General features: G+C 41.9%; 2 protein-coding genes across 2 annotated transcripts; one reads left to right on the top strand and one right to left on the bottom strand.

Annotated features, from left to right (window-relative positions):
* Nucleotides 1-1,301: 1,301 nt before the first annotated feature.
* selenop (selenoprotein P) lies at nucleotides 1,302-5,346 on the bottom strand. The gene is made up of 5 exons (XM_079735108.1): nucleotides 5,285-5,346; nucleotides 4,187-4,417; nucleotides 3,540-3,752; nucleotides 3,255-3,372; nucleotides 1,302-3,153 (listed from the first exon to the last, which is right to left on the bottom strand). The coding sequence occupies exons 2-5, from the start codon at nucleotides 4,387-4,389 to the stop codon at nucleotides 2,812-2,814; spliced, it is 876 nt and encodes a 291-aa protein (XP_079591234.1). The 5' UTR covers nucleotides 4,390-4,417; nucleotides 5,285-5,346; the 3' UTR covers nucleotides 1,302-2,811.
* A 2,243-nt stretch (nucleotides 5,347-7,589) lies between these two features.
* On the top strand, nucleotides 7,590-14,628 carry znf131 (zinc finger protein 131). The gene is made up of 9 exons (XM_079731599.1): nucleotides 7,590-7,668; nucleotides 8,590-8,737; nucleotides 9,229-9,330; nucleotides 9,612-9,756; nucleotides 10,155-10,266; nucleotides 10,532-10,714; nucleotides 11,117-11,492; nucleotides 11,894-12,024; nucleotides 13,260-14,628. Exons 2-9 carry the CDS (start codon nucleotides 8,608-8,610, stop codon nucleotides 13,878-13,880), a joined length of 1,800 nt encoding a protein of 599 aa, XP_079587725.1. The 5' UTR covers nucleotides 7,590-7,668; nucleotides 8,590-8,607; the 3' UTR covers nucleotides 13,881-14,628.
* The last annotated feature ends 5,467 nt before the right edge of the window (nucleotides 14,629-20,095 follow it).

Raw genomic sequence — 20,095 nt, 5'->3', positions numbered from 1 at the left:
CAACCACTCACAACTCTTGGTCTCAGGACATTGCAGGTAATTACCCATAAGTCACTGCTCCTCTGTATTGAATCTTTGGTCCAATTACGCCCCCATAGGCAGTCCACCTAGCCTTAATTTATTACCCCCGCTTGCTTGTTGACCTTTCTGAAGACATGTTCTAGAGGTGCTGTTAGATACATTGCAGCGGCAATGTTGTATGTGTAGCCTGAAAGAGAGTGGAGGAGGGGATATCTTAAATGTATGGCAAATAGATGCAAAATATATAGGCCTATACAAAGAAATGCTATGAAACTGATGAATTCATTCAATCAGTTATTAATTGAACTTTATTTTAACCAGGAAAATCCCTTTGTAGGTTGTCCTACACCACACAAGCTTCATCTGTTATTTATTTTGGTAGTTTTGTTATATTAATTGTAGTACTATTATGTGGTTGTCTTGATAGTTTCAGAAGTGCTTCCTAAGGCTATATTTAAGCAGTGACATATAAAAAAGGTTGTAGTCTTATCAGAAAATGCATATGAAAAACACAAATATTGAAATTGGTCAATGTTTCCAGATTTGCCTGCCCATTTATTTTTTCTGGATCATGATGTCCACCTGATGTCCACCAATTCCCACAGAACAAATTGAGAGCATGCTATACTTATAAAAAAGTATTTATGTATTTATGTTCACTTGTATAATGCCCGGTTCCAGTACGATTTATTGTAGTACTAATCAATCGCATAATAATGAAATATGCACATGCCCATATCATAAAGCCATGGGCCTCTTTGGGTGTAATACGATCCCCATGTCTGGTCTGAGTCACTGAGTCACACGAGCTCAACTCTCCGGCCACGTGCAGAATAGTTCCCCAGTCCTCCTTCAAGTCCCTCCCCCAGAAACTCGGCCCTCCTCCACCCCATAAACAGACATGCACTAGCGCGCACACACACACACACACACACACACACACACACACACACACACACACACACACACACACACACACACACACACACACACACACAAACACACATACATACATAAACACACACGCACACACACACACACACACACACACACACACACACACACACACACACACACACACACACACACACACACACACACACAAATCTCAAATGTAATAAAATAAATAAACTAATTCTGCTATTCCTATATCTTTTTCCTGTAGCACTTTTTCATGGCTACTCAAAGCTACTTTGATCATATGCTTACACAGCCTCATATGTAAGTGGTTTGGCACCAAGCTGAATGTAGCACATCTAATAAATAACCCATCCACACAATTCGTTGAAGGGTCTTTTTATTCAACAGAGTGCAGTTTAGATCAACGACACAGTGAGATACACCTTTCTGTGCAAACATCAGGTCTCTGGGTGACTCTTGTCTTCCACCAGATACTTTCATTGAGTACAGAACGTGTTACCAGGCCGCATGCGCTGTCTTCCAACCCTCGGTCAAATGAGAACAATCCAACAATTTCTCTTTTTTCTGACAATTTCTTTAAAGCAAAACATAAACATGATAAAATGTGTACTTTTTAAAAAAAAAAAAACTCAGGGGTGAAACTGGAAAAAAATAGGAAAGAAATATATTTAAGTGGAATTAATGTTTACCTAATTTATGTCTAAGTAGGTAACAATTGCACAGATAAAGCTAAGTTACCGTGCAAGAGTTACATTGGATTTTATAATAGAATGTTGTTGGGCAATTTCAAAAGTTGAATTAGATAGCAATCAATTTTACAAACGTATTTCTCTCGGTTTGCTTTAAGTGTGCTTTCTGTCATTTCAGAGTTTAGACCCTCAATACTCATTATTTTGTTCATCATTATCTGGTTTATGAAGAAAAAAAGCTATTTGATTTGTGCTGAATAAGTATACATATTTGCTGGAGTTTATTCTTGTGCATTAATGCTTTAATTTGTATAAAATGTCCCCATACCCTTAATTTTAAGGTAATTCCCTATTAACTTCAAATCAAAATCAGTGGAATTTGTTCATGTTAGTGAACTCCAACCTCCCCTCTCTCCTGCGTGATATCAAACACGTGCCACTAGTCCATAGTTTATGCACGTACCTTCATTAAGTAGGGAGAGAGCAAAATAGAAGTGGAGCAACAGAAACATGATCATTCCAAACCCCGAGAAAGAAAGGGAATCAACCACTAACAGAAAACGTCAGAGGCAGGTGAAAGTCATCTTCTTATGTAGTTATTTATCAAAATGTTCAAATCCAAATCCATTTCCAAATCACACTGTGTTGTTTAGCTGTAATTGTTATGTGACCAATGAGCTAATTGAAAAGATGTTGTTCTTTTATTAATAAGACTGACTTTAACACCCCGCCTCTGCCATCCTCTAAGAGGTGCTCCCATTCTTTCTCAGGGCAATACTTGCTGGTATCAGCAGAGCGCTTCGCCCCAGTGTTGAAAGCGGATGGTACCTTTGAGGACTGATCGTCAGAGCACAGCTTACGCCTGTGCTCATACTCAACTCTCAACACCTGGGGGTCAGGCTCACTGGGCTGGCAGAGGCTGCTGTCAGTCAGCGGGGGGCAGGCGTCACTGTCAGGTCTCGGTGACCTGATTGGCGGCGTCGCCTGCCAGCCCCTGTCAGTGTCAGGAGGCGGGGAGCGCCTCGTCACAGTGTCAGGAGTCCAGCAGCTGCTTCCGCCCCGCGTCGCTCGTCAGCCTGCGTCAGTGTCAGCATCAGCTGCTGCGGCGCGCGCCTCCGTTGCCGGAGAGAGCGCTCCACTGTCAGCTGTGCCTCGACTTTCACATGCCCTGGCCGGCCGCTCACGGTCGCTGCATGACAAGCACGGCCTGGCCCTCCTGCGGCACCAGGCTCAAGTCTGCAGCCTGCTGGCCGCCGGAATGCAGCAACGAGCCGCTGTTGTCGACCCTGCCCTGCTGAGCCTGCCCCGCAACCTGCTGGTCGCCATGGTGATGCCTGTGGCCGTGATCGTGTCGGGCATGGGCAACACCCTGCTGGTCGCCATGGTGATGACCCTGACCGTGATGACCACGACCATGCCCATCCCCATGTACTGCCCCCTCCTCTCTGACGGCGGTACCCACCCCCGCCGTATCAGGCCTGGCCACTACTGGCCTGGTGCACTCCTCTGGAACGTCCACGCTCTGTCGGGGAAGAGAAGGAGCAAACACTGTGTGTCTCAAAGATGAAGATGAAGATGTCGGTCTGTATGCGCACGGCTATGATGGATATGGGCATCACATACCTCATGGGAACAGTCCCCACATATGCGTTTGCAGTAGGTATCTTTGATGGCGTTCTCTACATGACCCTGCCCGATGATGGAATATGGCAGTGCGATATGGTGGGTGAGACGGCCACACCTGATGTGTAAATCGATATAACCAAAAAAGGGTTTAGAATTTCATTTCATTTCAACATCAAGAATGACAAATTCGATCAAGAGATTTTCAATGATTTCAAAGAAAAACGTTCAGAGGATAGTATAATATGGCCGTGTTAACATATCTGCTGGTGTGGGCGACCCGACCTGTCATAAATAAGGAAGTCATCCTTCTCCCCGTTCAAGGCCTGCCACACATCGGCATCCTGGTCCTCCTGCTTGTAGAGGCTGATGCTGCTTGACAATCTGGTGGTCAACATGGGATGCAGGCTCTGGGCTTGCATCCCCCGGTGGTTGATTACCATGTAGTTGACATTCACCAGGCCCTGATTTTCCAGTTTCTGGCGTAGGCTGTCCATACTGTTCACAGACAGAGCAGACAGAGCATGCAAGAGAGAGATGAGGTGAACCTTGGCCTCATCTTCATCATCCTCCTCCTCATCATCATTATTAAAGTTGGTGCTGGTTTTGTGTTATCTTTTTTGCACAGTGTGGAAGGACTGAATAATCAAGTCCAGTTCACTCATAAATATACGTTTAAAAGGGAAAAGCTTTTGTATGTTTGAATGCTATTGTATGAGGCCCAGTCTACATGAAAGGACTGGCACAGTTTAACATTGAAATGAAATGGAAATTGTTATTTGCTTAGCACACATGACTTATTTTATGTAGAGCATGAGAGATAATGCTTGTAGGGACTGGCAGAGTTCGTATTGCATTTATTTTAGGTTTGGGGACTGTAAAGTAAATAGTAAGATGAAATTTTGCCAGACAAAGTAAAACTGTGCACGTACTTGGATGCCTGCACCAGGCAGAAAAGTCAGCTAGCCTGCAGCAGTGCAACAACAGTCACCCGGCCCTCCGCCTCCTTCATGGGCATCACCTCCCCGATCTTCCAATCGGGTGGCCGCTGACACTGAGGCCCGCCTCCCTGGCTCTCTGCCCCGCCCCCAGGGAGCAGGCAGAGAGCCGAGAGTAGGCTGAGGCACACCCACATTGCTGCTGTGAGCCCTCACTGCCCTGATCTGCGGAAGGGTAGAGGAGAGGAGCAAGAAATGGAGGGAATGGCAGTTTGGAAGATTTTGGAGGAGGGAAAAGGGGAGGGGAGAGTGGGAGGGGAGCACAGAAAAATGTTGTCAACGTCAACCGAGAGGAATGAGAAGTACAAAAGGGCAATGTTGTGTCAAGCTTAGACTGAACAGTTGCAGCATACCATCTGCAAGTTGGGCAATATTTGTGTTAATGTGTACAAAATAATGTGTTTTGTACAAATGGAGAAGAATATGCTGGATTTGGTGCAATTTACTATTGATACAGTAGTCTTAGAAAAAATGTGGTATGGCTCAGGCTTTATTTGAATGCATAGTTTTAGAAAAACTTGTGTGTGTGTGTGTGTGTGTGTGTGTGTGTGTGTGTGTGTGTGTGTGTGTGTGTGTGTGTGTGTGTGTGTGTGTGTGTGTGTGTGTGTATGTGTGTGAGTGTGTTCATACGTGTGTGTGTGTATGTTCGTGTGTGTGAATGCGCGGATTCCTCTGGGTGTGTTTAGATTAAGTAAACTGAAGGCCCATTTATATCATGCACATAATTTATCTTTGACGCAAACATTTTTGCACATATACATGCACACTTTGTGCTAAACATTGTTGGACAAGGGCCAAAACTATTGCCAGATAGCAAACATTTGACAGTAAACATATTATACCATTCAATGTTTACAATATTTATCAATAGTCAATACTTGCTATATACATTTTCTCCTTTTTTACACAAAAGAGTAGAAGGACTTCATTAAAAAAACAAACATAACACCAATCCATGTATATACCTAAATGAATTAAATTCCAATAACAATATTTATCTGCATGGATGGGAATCTTAGTTGTTTGACTTACCGTGTGTGTTTTTGATTCTCCTTCAGCAGAGTTCTTTCTTGCAGTGGACTGCTCGATGAAAAACAAGTCCCCCTCCCTCAACCCTCCCTTTTATACTCAGCCTGTTGTTTTCCTGTCCATAAGGAGGACAAAGTTCAGTCCTCCTTGCTCCTCTGACCATTTTGCTGACTTGTGCACATCTTCAAAATGAGTGATCCTTTTTTGTTGTCTCAGGGAGAAACATGTGAGGGCCACATTTTTCTCTAGCTAAGGAGCAAAAGAGGCTTTTTTTAGAATGTTGAAATTTACACCTTTTAGGGAACACCATGGTTGATTCGCTATGTGTTACTTTTTCAGAACTATTCAACATTATTTATTTAATGGAAAAAAATACTTTTTTTAAGAGCTTCTGTTCTGACATCCTGTTATTTGTTGTAAGCAATAAAATGAATCAGACTGCTGGTCAAATTATGTTAATTACATTGTTACGATCTACAGATGAATGCTAACCTGTGCAAAAAAGAAACAAAAACTCTACAGAGCTTTTAAGAATTTGTTAAAGAAGAAGAGTTGTGCTTAGCTGCAATTTGTACCGAGGCTCAAATGTTAAAATATTTAGAAAAAAAGGAAGTTACTTTCAGTTTTATCTGTTGAGAAATATATCCCATGTGAAAATATGTTGCGAAATATTAATTTTGTTTTTGTGTTATTTGGTTGAAGACGGTTAATATAGATGAAAATTTTGCTAGGAAGTCTAACAGAGTTACACTTATTACTTATTCAATTACAATATTACATTCTTACCACTCTAGATGTTCTTAAGTGTTTTTAAAAAATGTAGGGATGCAGAATGGTTAAAACTGTCACTCTGCATTTTGGGTATAATTTTACGAGTCAAAAAGTTGATCACAAACGCTGGCCTGCTATAGCGTACTGATAATCTGATAGGCTGATAACTGTATCAGCCTAGCAAGATATTGTAAAGAGTCAAGACTCCACTGGACCAGGTTTATAGTCAAGAATGTTTGATCTGTAGATAGCAGATTAAATAATGTTACTCATTGACAGTACCTGGCATGCTCACAAGTATATTTCAGCAGGACACTGGGATCTTTGTGGATGGTTTGATGTGACTCCTGAGTGTTTTACACAGCGGCCGCATTGCATAAGCAGATTGTAGCTTCACAAAATGCTCAATAAAAAGATGTACATTGCATTACAACACATGGTTCATACATTTGTTCTTATTTTGAATGTAGCTGTTATGATTCCAACGAAAAGGGAAAAATAATAACTGCTTTGTAAAACTACTTTGAAGCATTGATAGAGTAGTAAGTAGTGAATTCCTTATTTGTAAAGATTTTTTTCTACATCGATACTCATTGGTAAACGGTTCATAATCAATTATTATGAATAAGTTAATGAGACAATGGTTTGACAATTTACACACTATGGATAAATAATGCTTTGTTAACACTTAATAATGCTGCAATGCATGATTTGTTCAGCTAGTTAGAAAGCATTAGGAAAGTCTTTGTGTGAGCTTATCTAAAGTGAGGACTATCTATTCCTGACTAAACATTTATAAATGTTATTGCTGGAATGACCACAATGCCAAAAATAAGAATGATGGTGATGGTTTAATGCTTAACAAATGAGACAAAACTGAGTTTGGACTTTGTGTTGGACATGACTTCTCAACTGTTGGGGAAGACTTTGAGTTCCAGATTATATATGTTATTTTATTTTGAATGGTTGACTCCCAAGTCATAAAAATATTGTTTATTAGTCGTTCATTGTCTAAATTCATTACTCCTCTTGTGGAGTGCGGAAGAATGCCAATGTATAACAGTTCAATGACCTGAGTCGAGTTATATATATATATATATATATATATATATATATATATATATATATATATAGGGTACGACTTCCAAACCTGTTTGTTAAAATAAATATTTTCACAAAGACTGTTTCAGCAGCGGCAGCATAGCAGAGACCATGCAAGTGGACTTAGAAAGGGAAGTTCATACAGTTTATTGTATAGAGTAACATAGCACATGTATAGAATCCATACACGCAACAGCACAAATTGTGTGACATGAATAATGGGGGGCCTGCTGTGCCACAGTTTAGCTTCATCTCTTGCAAGACCCCCTATTACAATTTTATTGTTAATCAATAGAGTGAACGAAAACGATGCTCAATATGCCCGTCTTCAGGCATATCTGGTCACCAAGCAACGCTCACCAGCGTCCCCTATTGTTGCAAGGGCTTCTGGGAATCGGAGGCCCTACTGGAGAACGACCGCCCTTTTTGGAGCAACGAGAGAAGAGGAGCTCTACGTGCGTCGGGACACATAATACCATAAAACTACCTTCTAAAGCAACGTGGCTGGACAAGAGGTAGCTCTGCTGATGGTTTAAAACTCCCATTTTGACCCATGGGTCTCATAATATAGAAATCTGTCAGGAAAAGTGTGTTTTAATGCGCGTTTTGATGACGTAATGTTGATTGTCAAACGGGATGGCGAGCATGCTAGCAGGCCTGTGGGCTGCAAAAGCTTTGGATTCCTTAATGTTTAGAGCCTCGTTAGTAAGGGATCAAAACCGGACAATAATCCTGTGCACTGGGGCTCAATCAGAATATTCCCAAATCTTCGTCGACACCAACTGTTTCAGGCCACTCTTGTACGTTTTGCTAGGTAGGCTAACAGTTTAGCCGGTAGCCCAAAGTGAGCTAATTTGGCTACTCTCATGACGTTCACAGCCTTGGAGAGAATAGCGCCGCACTCCTCGTATGTATGATTGGTCCAATCACATGTCAGTCTGCCGTGTCATATCAGGACAGTGGACACATGTTTTTTATTTTGTGCGTCGCATGATGGACTGTGTGTCCGATGCGAATGACCTAGAGAAAATCTTGAAATGAGAACAACTTAATGATTTATGCATACAAATTAATATTTTTTAGGAATAGTAATTTTGAGAAGTATATGTGTGGATGCATGTAAACAGTTACAAAGTAACATCCGTGTAGACTACACCCCTCAAACGACCTGTCGTTGTCCTTTTACATAAATAAAATATGTGTATATATATATATATATATATAAATATTTCCTATTATTCAAAATAAATTTATCACTATAATGCTGTAATCCAACATTTCATTCTTCTTGATTCAAGATGGTTTTAACCATAAATATGCTTTCTATGTTATTTAGTTACATGCTTGCCATGTAACGAGTGTCACGCTGAAATTCTGTGACGTCAGGATTGTGTGAGATCATCGTTAAGTTTGACCATCTTTCTTTGCTCTCTTAGGGAGGGCAGGCAAGGATCATGGCGGCTGAGGGGGAGGGGGAGATGGAGCGCGGAAGCATGTTCCCGTCGCACTACAAAGTCATGCTGGACAAACTGAACGAACAGAGACAACTTGACCAGTTCACAGACATTACCCTGATTGTTGATGGTATGCAATATGTCAAAATTCTCAGACGGTAGTGATAAGTCAACTCGGTGGTGAATATAAAGGGAACTTAGATTTAAACAATCCACGTTTACTTGCCGGTACAGAAGAAGGATTCTTGCAAATGTAAATTAATGGTCCAATGTTTATTACATGTAATGTACAAATGGATGGACTAATATGGAAATGGTTACATCAGGACCAAATCTTTTCAACATCTGTGTAAATGGCTAATCTCGTTGGCATAAAAGCAGTCCTTTAAGATGTATGCCACAAGGCAATCATTCCAATTTGTTTGTTAGATAATACAGACAAATCCAAACACACAAAACCCCATGCCATACACCAAACAAGTGTGGAGTCTTCCACTCGATTTAAATAGTTATTATTATTATTATTATTATTATTATTATTATTATTATTATTATTATTATTATTATTATTATAATATCTAAAATAATGCTTTCTTTTCTCTGTATTTTTCGGATATACAGGGCACCAATTCCGAGCACATAAAGCAGTCCTTGCAGCTTGTAGTCAGTTTTTTCACAAATTCTTCCAGGATTTCACCCAGGAACCTCTTGTGGAGATAGAGGGTACGTGGTTCTGTTTATCTATGAACACTGCGGTGGGACAGAGTTATGGCTTCACCATTGGTCACGGCATTTACTATTGATTTTTTATTACCTTCAACAATGCTAAAACCTTTACTTTTTTTTTCTAGGGATAATGCAATACACTCAATACACTTTACACTTAAAAATGTAGCCTGTGAGTCTTGTGAACTTGTTTAATTCAATAATGGCCTGAGCCTTGTTGGCTGCGTCCGCACCGCACGTGTCCGCTTAACTGGTCCTGATGGCATCCGTTTGGACAGGTGTGAGTAACTCCGCCTTCCGCCAGCTGATGGAGTTCACCTACACGGCCACGCTGGCCATCAGTGATGAGGAGGAGGCCAATGATGTGTGGAAGGCAGCAGAGTACCTGCAGATGCAAGAGGCTCTCAAGGCGCTCAACAACAGGTGAGGCTACATAGACATCCACCCACCCCAATCTCCAACCAGTTTTTTTCTGTGACAGGAAGAATCTGTAATGGCTGCTGGTTTGAGCTCTCATGTCCAAAGCAGATTAGTAACATATCCTTATTTTCTGATGCCTGGAGTCCACTGCCATGTTGTGTCTGGCCACTAGAGGACACTGTTGTATCTCCTGAAATGTATTAGCAATAATTCTATATGCATGAAATGTCAGGGTTGTGTGTAATATATCAAATTATTGGGGCTCTTGCACTGATGGGGACGAAAATGGCCATTACTATTGTGGCTCATCTTCAAAGTGACCACTTGACCCACAGCTTTGTCCTACTTGTACTGTCGTTCAACCGAAAATGGATGTCTGATGTCTTGGATTTAATTCTCAGGGGGACAGAGAGTCCCTCGCAAGATATCCCAGAGAAGAGGGGAGTCAAGAGGAAAATCAGCGAGACGTCCAACGTAATCACGGAGACGCTGCCCTCGGTAGAAGGGGAACAGGTGAGAGACGGGTGTTAAGATGGCAGTATGGGTCTTATTAAATCAGTTACGATTAAAGCGGCTGGGGGCAGATTTACTAATGATTAAAATGAAAAACATTCAAGCCGCTTCGTATCTGAAATGTTTATTTTCCTTTTTGAGATTCAAATTTATTTTTAATCAGAAATCATTCTTCAACTGACATTTATATTATCTTTCTTTAAATAAACTTTAAAACCTAATTGTAATATTAAGGGGCAAATTCCATCTTCCTTGTTTGGTGCAGGTGGAGATCGAGGTGATCGAGGGAGGCATTGAGCTGGAGGAGTCGGGACTGGAGGAGGTGGTGGACGCGGCCAAGAGCGCCGCCCAGCCCACTTCGGACGACTCTGCCCTGGTTCTGCTCGCCGACATCACCAGCAAGTACCAGCAGGGGACGCAAGCGATGCACGTGATCAAGAAGGATCATGTAAGCATGGTGATTGACCCGACACCCCTCAATTGTGGGTGATGTTAGTTTGGTTTAGGCTGGCTTGGGCAATGTGTTGATCTGTTTAGTAGCACAGAAAAACACCAAAAAGTGCTGCATCTCCTGCTACTAAATTAAAACTAGCTAACCTATTAAATAGCAGTTTCATATCTTTATCAATATAATATAGCACAAAAAGGCTGTTTAGGAAACAAAAGATATCAACGTATTTGTATATTTTTTTTGCGTGGTTGCTCATACAAAAATAGCTATTATACATGGTTGAAATGTTTAACGTAAGCATTCCAACTCTGAGCGGGACATCGGTTCACGTACGGCTCAATCGTATGGAGAAACCAAGAGTTTCTGAGGATGTTCTCCGTCCCTTTTGTGTGAGCCCAGGAGGTGTCGTACCAGGAGGAGACGGTGACGGCCTCCAAGGTGCTGGAGAACGTGGAGATGGTGGAAGTGCAGATCTCCCAGGTGGACAATATGTTCCGCTGCCACAAGTGCGAGCGCAGCTTCAAGCTCTACTACCACCTCAGGCAGCACCTGAAGACGCACGCCGGGCCCCTCGACAAGCCGCACGTGTGTGCGTACTGCGGCAAGGCCTACACGCGGGAGGGCGCGCTCAAGCTGCACGTCGCCACCTTCCACTTCGAGGCGGAGGAGCTGTCGCGCAGCCAGCGGCCGCAGAAGCGGGTGCACGTGTGCGAGTACTGCGACAAGAACTTTGACCACTTTGGCCACTTCAAGGAGCACCTGCGCAAGCACACGGGTCAGCATTCCTCCGCCCGCGTGGGCTGTGTTCATGAAAATAGGTCGCCTGTGGGACGTTTGAACGTGTTTGTCTTGCGTTTGCCGACGGAAGTGCAAATTAAATCCTTGTGTTTTAATTTAAATTGAGTGCGTCATGATAAGACGTACACACTTATGACTGCCAAAGAATTTGCCTTAAAATTTTAACCTTAAAACTTTTGGCAATTTTTGACTTAAAATGTAAAACTTTTAAGTAGACATTTTCATTTTTTTTAATGCATTTGATAACTCTCCATGAGACAGAAACACATCTTTTAATGAACTTGGTATAAACATGTTTCTAGAAGGGTCCCTGTAGGGATGTTGCGGTTGTTCCTTTTCAAATAGTCCTTGTCATGCTCCTCTTGTGTGTCCCTGAAGGCGAGAAGCCCTACGAGTGTCCCGACTGCCACGAGCGCTTCGCAAGAAACAGCACCCTCAAGTGCCACATGTCCGCGTGTCAGAATGGAGCGGGCGCCAAGAAGGGACGCAAGAAGCTGTATGAATGCCAGGTGATAAGCCGCAATCATTATGACAGTGGTCTATGGCCGTAAGGCTGTGTATTTATGAAACCGTTTGGCTCGCTGTTGTATAATAAGTAGCTTACTATGCCTAAAAACATAGCCGCCCATACTATGTCATGGATTACTTTTTTTTTTTTCACATTTTATTTATACAAAATTTTCAATACAAATTTTTCAACACAACACAGAAAGACAAGCACATACAAAAGACGTAATTAGACAAAAAAGCCAGCACTCACTCAGTACTACGAAAAGACTCAGGATGTGGATACAAGTTACAACACAAGTCAATACAATTCTTTACAAGTTAGGTACTCTTAAAAAGGAATACAACTTTTTTTTTTAAATTAAGAACCTCAGGACCCAGTTTGGGGTCTTCCCTCTTAATGTGATCAATGAAAGGGCCCCAAATATTTTTAAATTTGGAATGGGAGGAAGACAAAATGGATTACATTTTTGATTTGATTTACGTTTTCACTATTGTTAGGCATTTTGGATAAACGTCACGGTATTGTTCGGGCGAAGAGTACGGTACCTAATGTATGTAACTTTTGTAAAAAGCCATATGGTGGACAATACCATAGCCTGCAGCCTGCTGCTGGGAATCGAACACCAGCAGCACTAACACCTTGCTATACCAGTTGACCTAGACAGGACCACAACTCTAGCATCTTTGTGTGTGCCAGTTTGTAATGTGAGCCGATCTCCTAATTGCATACTAACATTTGCAGACAGACACGACTCCTCCCTCGTTTCAAACATTTAGCCATTTAAATTACAACGTAAATTCCAGAAGACGCTGAAGGGCCAAGCAATGACTTGGTTATTAACACTTGATTTGACAAATTGCGTTAGATTGCACCCGTGATTCACAACCTCTTTGTTTATTATATTTGTATATAACTGTTCAATTTAGTTGCACAGCAGACGTGTTCATCCAAAGTGTTTTACAATTGAGGTTGAGAAAAATGAAAGCATACAATCAAAAAGTAGCGATAAGGTGTAGCTATAAGAGGCAGATCACATGGTGGGATAGGTTTGTGGAATTCCTGTATACCATTTTTAGTCCAGAGGGCTACAACAGAGATGTGCATCTCAAAGAAGTGCATGCCAAAATCCGACCGTAGACCTCAACAAAGATCAAAACGTGAGTGGCCCCTGATCAATATGTTTGTCAAGAGGGTAAATCTCCTCTTCCCATGTACCTCACTTCCTCCCTCCAGGTGTGCAGCAGTGTGTTCAACAGCTGGGACCAGTTCAAGGACCACCTGGTGAGCCACACCGGGGACAAACCCAACTACTGCACCCTGTGTGACCAGTGGTTCACACACCCCAAGGAGCTCACGGCCCACCTCCGGGAGGTGCATGACACGCTGGAGGACCAGGTGGTCGCCTCCCCCGTGGTCCCCGCGACAACGGAGGAGGAAGAGGACGAGGAGGAAGAACTGATGGAGGAGGAGGAGGAGGGGGGCGAGGGGGAGCAGATGGTGGTCGGCCTGGAGGGCGGCGAGACGCTGCTGCTGGACGACGGCATCCAGGTGGAGGCGGTGACGGTGGAGCCCCCCGACATCATGAGCATGGGGGAGGAGGAGGAGTCCTCGAACACCATCACCACCACCACCACCACCACCACCATGGTGATGGAGGACGGGGGTCTGAGGGAGATGTGCGAGGAGGACGTGGAGAGACTGCAGGCGGCCGGCGTTCACATCCAGGTGGTGCACCTGACCAGCGCCGAGCTGGAGCAGCAGACTGTGGTCAACTCTGAGGTGGAGGTGACGCTGGAACAGGAGGTGGTGGAGGAGGAGGTGGAGGTAAAGGTGGCGCACACGGAGCAGGTGTGAGAGACCGAGGAGGAGACGGGAGTGCGTTGGCGTCGGGGCAGGCGAGCAAACCAAGCAGCATGTCAAAGGCCTGTTTTGAACAGGGGCACGCAGTGGCACAATCATCCTTCATCTATCACAGAGCACTCATGGCCAAGAACTCTTTGGAGAGAACGGGCATTATTGCCGGTTGTGATGCTTTATTTATTTTTCCACCTGGTGTTCAACGCGATCAATGTTCAAAAAGAATCACTGTACTTTATCTTTTTTTAAGAGGTGCCATGGCCTTGCTCTACGTCGTTGCTCCGCATGTGTAAATATCTGTCGGATACATTTTCGGGCCGGTGTTTTTTTGACAGCGCTCAACGTTATGTACTGTGAACTCAAATGCCAACGGGTGTGTGGTGCTCATGTCTTAAAGCCATCTTCATATTTTTTGTTTTGGTTTCCATATAACACATTGGTCCATTAAAAGAACGATAACCAATGGAATGGAAATAGAACTGATATGGAAGTCATTGAAATGGGCTACAGAGAATATTTTTCTTAAATATTTACTCACTTTATATAGGAGAAGAATTTGGTTTGGATGAATTGGGACTTCAATGTATGATTCTTTAAGTTATACATGCCTAAAGTACAACTGCTTTTTGTACCTTCAAGCAAATGCGTCTTCCTTTGTACATATTGAATATCCAAATGAATGTTTTACTTTGAAACCAGACGTTTGAAAACGTTTGATTGAATTTGAACATTGTCTGAGATGCTGAGCTCGTTTTTGTAGAAAAAATAAAAATGTAAGGAAAAACAAATTTACGAAAGGCACTGTCTTTTGTAGTCTACAATTACAGTACAAACAGAAATGTTCGATTCTTCCGAGCTATTGGGAACTTCTTGGTATTTCATTCCATATTTTTGTTGATGGGCTCACCTGCCACCATCTCTTAGAACGTCGGACAGCTCCCACCGTGCCTTGTTGCTCCGCCCACACCGCTTCTGATTGGCTAACATACCGGTACATTTCCTTCTCAACGCCGTTGACTGGACCCTGTTCCTGCCAATCAAGAGGATTTTCAACGAGGTTTATCAGAGAAGCGGCATAGTTCCCAATGTCATCCAGCCCCTGCGATTGAGGATGGATTTAGTTTATTACAGTTGCCTAATTGGCTTTAACAGACTCACGAAAGACCAAACAAGGTAAGGGTTAAACATATATATAAATGTCATGTTTCATTCGATTTATTACGAGATATAATGACCAAAAAACGCTATCCTACACCTACGGGAGTGGCCTGCTACTTAGATCTTCCCTGTTTCTAAAGTCACTGCAAAGGAGACAATTGGCAATCGTGAACCCAATGTGGGAGTTCATTTGGATAAGGGCTAGGCTCGATATACTTGGCTTGTGTGACATGCGCAACAAACCATTGACTCCGATTTTCCGAGATGTCTCCAACAACACATCTCAAGTCGGTCGACGGGTGGCCTACCTTAACATCTTGGAACATAACATAACGCATCGGCTGACACTGCAATGCGCATGTCGTCGGATTTACGTGTTTATACGATTTTCTCCCGGTACGGCGTGTTTACGATGGTGGTGGTGGTGGTAGCTATGCATCACTTTGGACTGCCAGGATAACAGGCCATCGGTTGGTAGCCAGGGAGACGCGCACTACACGCTACCAGAGATTAAGTAGTCGGTGAGTGCACTGTTTCTAGAGCCACAGTGAATGCAACATGCTTGAGCTCAGGGACACATGTGAGACTTCAGCCGATGACAAGCTGGCTAGACACTTCAACTTAACTTGCACATTTAGCATAAGCATATATCACCGTACAAGAGCAACACCACAATATACTATTTCAACAAGGAATACTTTTGCATCGTTCAACGGACATGGCAGTTTCCATTGTGTCCCACTTATCAAAGTCACTTTTTGAATCGCCTTAAGTCTAAGTCTTCACTCAGTTTCTCAGAGAGAGAGAGAGAGAGAGAGAGAGAAAAGGAGAGACAGAAACCATAAGACATTTGATCTCTGCTTATTCATATTCATTTTGATATGGTTGCGATCACATTACTTCCATGTTCACCATTAAGGATTGCACCCTTTTTATTTGAAACACATATTACTATAAGTAAGCCATACATAAGTTTTATTCCTAAACTAACTCTCATATCTAATTGGTAGAAGAGCTTACCGTTGTGCTGAATACTGTATAATAAACTCTGTAGGTCTGCATAATTCAATGAAGGGTAATTTTGGTAACATGGTGTTAATTATGTGGTAACAAACACACTCCTCTAACACACACACACACACGCAGCCATCTCTCTCCAAGGATTGTATATTGCTCAATGTGTGTTTTCAGAGGTGTCCCTCATTTGATGAGGCTCAGAGAACAGCCTGTACTGTATTATAACCCTAGGGAACTCCGTTAGCAGCAGCAGACCTATTGCTTACTTGTTTTTCTTTCTAGAAAAAAATATACATTATCGGGATATAGGGGCATACGATTTTAGCATTCATTTTTGTATTAATTTCCCAGACTTTAGCCCATGCTTTTTTGTGTGTGTTTGTAGGAATTCAGAGCAAAGGGATTTGGGGTGGGGATCTCTCTTTTTGGGATACATGCGATTATTTCTCCACAGATTCTCTCATTCTGTTCCCAAGGCCTGCGCTCTCTATTGTCCCAGGCTCTTTCACTGTCTGGCAATTTTGTTCCACTCAACCAAGCGTCACAATTGACTCATTGAAGACCCTTTTTTGGCAGATGTGTGTGTGTGTGTGTGTGTGTGTGTGTGTGTGTGTGTGCATAGATTGCATGTGTGTGGGTATTCATGTATAATTCTCAGGAAGTAAGAGTGTGAAAATACTAATGCATTTATGAATTGTTAAAACTATGCATTTTGCTATGCATACATATTTAGAGATTTATGATAAAATAATACACTTACAATTAGGAGACAGAAAAAAGAGGAGACTGCATTTAATAAATTTGCATTTAACACTTTATTGTGTGCACTAATCTGTACCGATTGCAGGCAAGTCCAAAGCCCTAGCCCTAAAATGTAGCCTTGTTTATAAACTAGTTTTTTTTGTCAACTTTTTTCTAAGCATGAGTTAGGGTGGCACAGATGAATGCTCATGATGAAATATACACATTCGCTTGAACTAGTACTATAAGCTGCTGATGGTTCTTGAAAAATATCTGGAAAACACACACGAATCCTATATGACCATTCCTCATGTCTGGGAAGGAAAGGACAACCGGGCTCGGAAATTGCCCATCACCAAGCAACCAACTAGAGCCCTTTTCAAGTCAGGAAACCCTTAACACAATGCCTTCTGGTCAATTTACTGTTCTAGGCCCATTGCGGAGAAATGCATATGATTATTTCTATATAGCCACTGTGTCCAGTTTATTCGTCTTTTGAAAAGTAAACCAATATTAATGGTGACCAACGGTCTTTGTCTATGAAATAGCTTTTGTGCAAAAAAAAATTCTTCTTTGTGTGTAACGAGCCAGTCAGAATGAACCTAATTGCCAGTATACAATTTTTTCCTTAAAGTTCCATGTAATGCAGGCCTAACAGCATTGCATATCTGGCCTGTGAAGTGAACTGTCCGGCATTATCAGCACGTGTTTCCCTTTTGGTGATTTATACGGTCACATGAAAGGTGGCAACGCAGGCCCTGTGTTGTTTTGTGGTGAAAACTGGAGGCCTCGCTTCTCTTTGCAGGTCCTTTCAGCCTCCCTTAGATCAATGCTTAGTTATTCATGACAGCCAGCTACAGGAAGGTGTTTGAAGGCTATTTTCAAGAGTGGCCGGCCTCACAAAAGAAGAAGCCACTTTGATTTTAACCACAACACTCCCAATAATCAAAACGGGTGAATTGGACAGCAGCTCTAAAAACATGACTTATCTGCATTTTCCACCGCACCTCTGCACATATGAATACCGGGTGTTTACCTAAAATGCTATCATTGATGTAAAAAATGTAGCTATGCTAGATGCAACTAATAGCATTTGACACCAAATAGAGATAAGTATACTGAATTAGTTTTCCATGGTTAATAATGAGTTATGGATTATTCAATAACCCGGAATGTTGACCGCAATCCATAGCTGCATACCCGCTGGCTTTTAATCCGTAATAGGGAACAAAGTCCATCTACAAAGTGGCACTTTGGTTTTCAGATCTTTCTGGTCAAATCGTCTTCCATCAACTTCTTCATGACTTATTTTCCCAAACATCATATTCTACAAACCAATCACATTGAAATATTGGATTGATGATTCAAAATTCTCAGTACTCTGTACAGTAATAAAATAAAGTGCCCAACTATTAAAGTTACATTCATACATACAAATTAAAATGCTCTCCGTCACCTTTTTCTCTTGCAATTATCCCCTCACAAATGCCCTTTACACCCATACCATGGACACACAAACATCCACACCAATACCCATAATATCTCAAAGAATTTATCATAAGGGATTGGCCCATCCTCTCGTATTTGTTGTATATATTCACATATAAAGAGAGCTAACAAGCTGGTTTATGTTGGCCCAAGAAGCAATGTGAGCATTGTACACACACACACACTCACACTCACAAACACACACACGCACGCAGGCACGCATGCACACACACACTCACACACACACACACACACACACACACACACACACACACACACACACACACACACACACACTTACATGGAAAGTTACATGTGAAGACTTGCAAGTGAAATCACTTACAGAGTATCAAGTATGGTGCAGGCTATACATTTAATTGCTAAGAAGAGCAGGTTAAGGTTGATCTGAACACCTTAATCCTTCCAGGATTAAGGTGTTCAGATCAACCTTAACCTTAATGGAGTCTTCACCTTAATCCTTCCAGGATTAAGGTGAAGACTCCATGTTCAGACCTCAGATGATAAACTGCTCGATTATAATTGTATTTTTTTTTAACATTGTGGTTTAGCTATTATCTCCAAAGTGTGAGATCATGCTGTTCGGGTGTTTTGTGTCTTCGAAAAAGCAAGATGTGCCATTTTTATTTATGAAAAGGACATTTAACAACATTTGAATGATGTCAAAGTAGGAGGGAGCTAAAAAATAAGCATTTGCAGTTAAGTAAGATACAAACTCAGCACCAAAGCGATGTTGAGGGATTCTACTTAGCACACGTATTTTGTGCCTTTATCCCTTTACAGGGTGCCTCTCTGAATGGCCAATGGCTGTACCATCTCCAGCCCCCCCGGCTCCCACCCAGTCTATTAATACCCTGGAGACTCAATGACCTGCGGACCTGCGGCGTGAGAGCTGGCAGACTACAACAGTAATAAGAAGAACCATCTCTTATTAACTCACACCCCAATTATACCAGTCTGCTGCCTGGCCTTCTAGCAACCGTAACCAGGAGAAACGGATGCAACCACAAGAAGACTCCATGTTCAGACCTCAGATGATTAACTATGCTTGATTATAATTGTATTTTTTTTACATTGTGTTTTAGCTATTATCTCCACAGTGTGAGATCATAGCTCATTCAGCTGGAACTGGAGAAAGTAGAGGCTTGGCTGAGATATACAGATCCTCTGTGTTGGTCTGTCCTGCAACGCTTGCATGAAATGTGTGTCAAAATTCAAGAAAGGAGTGTATTCGCTGTCGAACTGGGCAGTTGCACGGGAGATCTGGAGAATGACCCTTAAGTGAGACCCGATGTGTGCAAAGGTAAGACTCATTTTATACAGTTCTGCAATGAGAAGGTGTTGCTTTATTCACTGTTTAACTGAATTTTTATAATAATTTAGTCACTAGTCATTTCAGAAATAAAAATATATATCAAATGAGAAGGTGGATTATTTATTCACAGATCAACTGAAAGTTGCTACCTACTTTTAGTAAAAGAAATTAAAACATATTTTGGTTGGTTTTCTCCAAACAAATGTTTTATTAGAAATATAATAATTGCTGAAACATTAGCTTTGCTTGTAATTTCTTTATAATTTATAAACTAAATCCTATTTTATAAACTAAATCTTTATTTATTTTATTGAAACGGTTGCTTCAAAGTTTTCTTAACCTTTCTTTCAGGTTGTTTGCTCAAAGATGCATATTAGTCATCATTACTAGTCATGTGTTTTTCACTGCTTTTTTCTAGGATTATCAAACTCACCACTGAGACTCATTAATGGTGTTATGGATCAAAGTATACGTA

This window comes from Pollachius pollachius (genome assembly GCF_949987615.1).
Source record: "Pollachius pollachius genome assembly, chromosome: 1".
Classification (NCBI taxonomy): Eukaryota; Metazoa; Chordata; class Actinopteri; order Gadiformes; family Gadidae; genus Pollachius; species Pollachius pollachius.
This window is presented reverse-complemented; position numbering and strand designations above follow the sequence as displayed.

What these genes read in the sequence shown, in the direction of transcription:
- znf131 (XM_079731599.1), top strand. Translation starts at nt 8,608, where the DNA reads ATGGCGGCTGAGGGGGAGGGGGAGATGGAGCGCGGAAGCATGTTCCCG. An exon ending in ACCTCTTGTGGAGATAGAGG is followed by an intron (nt 9,331 to 9,611) that starts GTACGTGGTTCT and finishes CCGTTTGGACAG; the next exon opens with GTGTGAGTAACTCCGCCTTC. An exon ending in CCTCGGTAGAAGGGGAACAG is followed by an intron (nt 10,267 to 10,531) that starts GTGAGAGACGGG and finishes TGTTTGGTGCAG; the next exon opens with GTGGAGATCGAGGTGATCGA.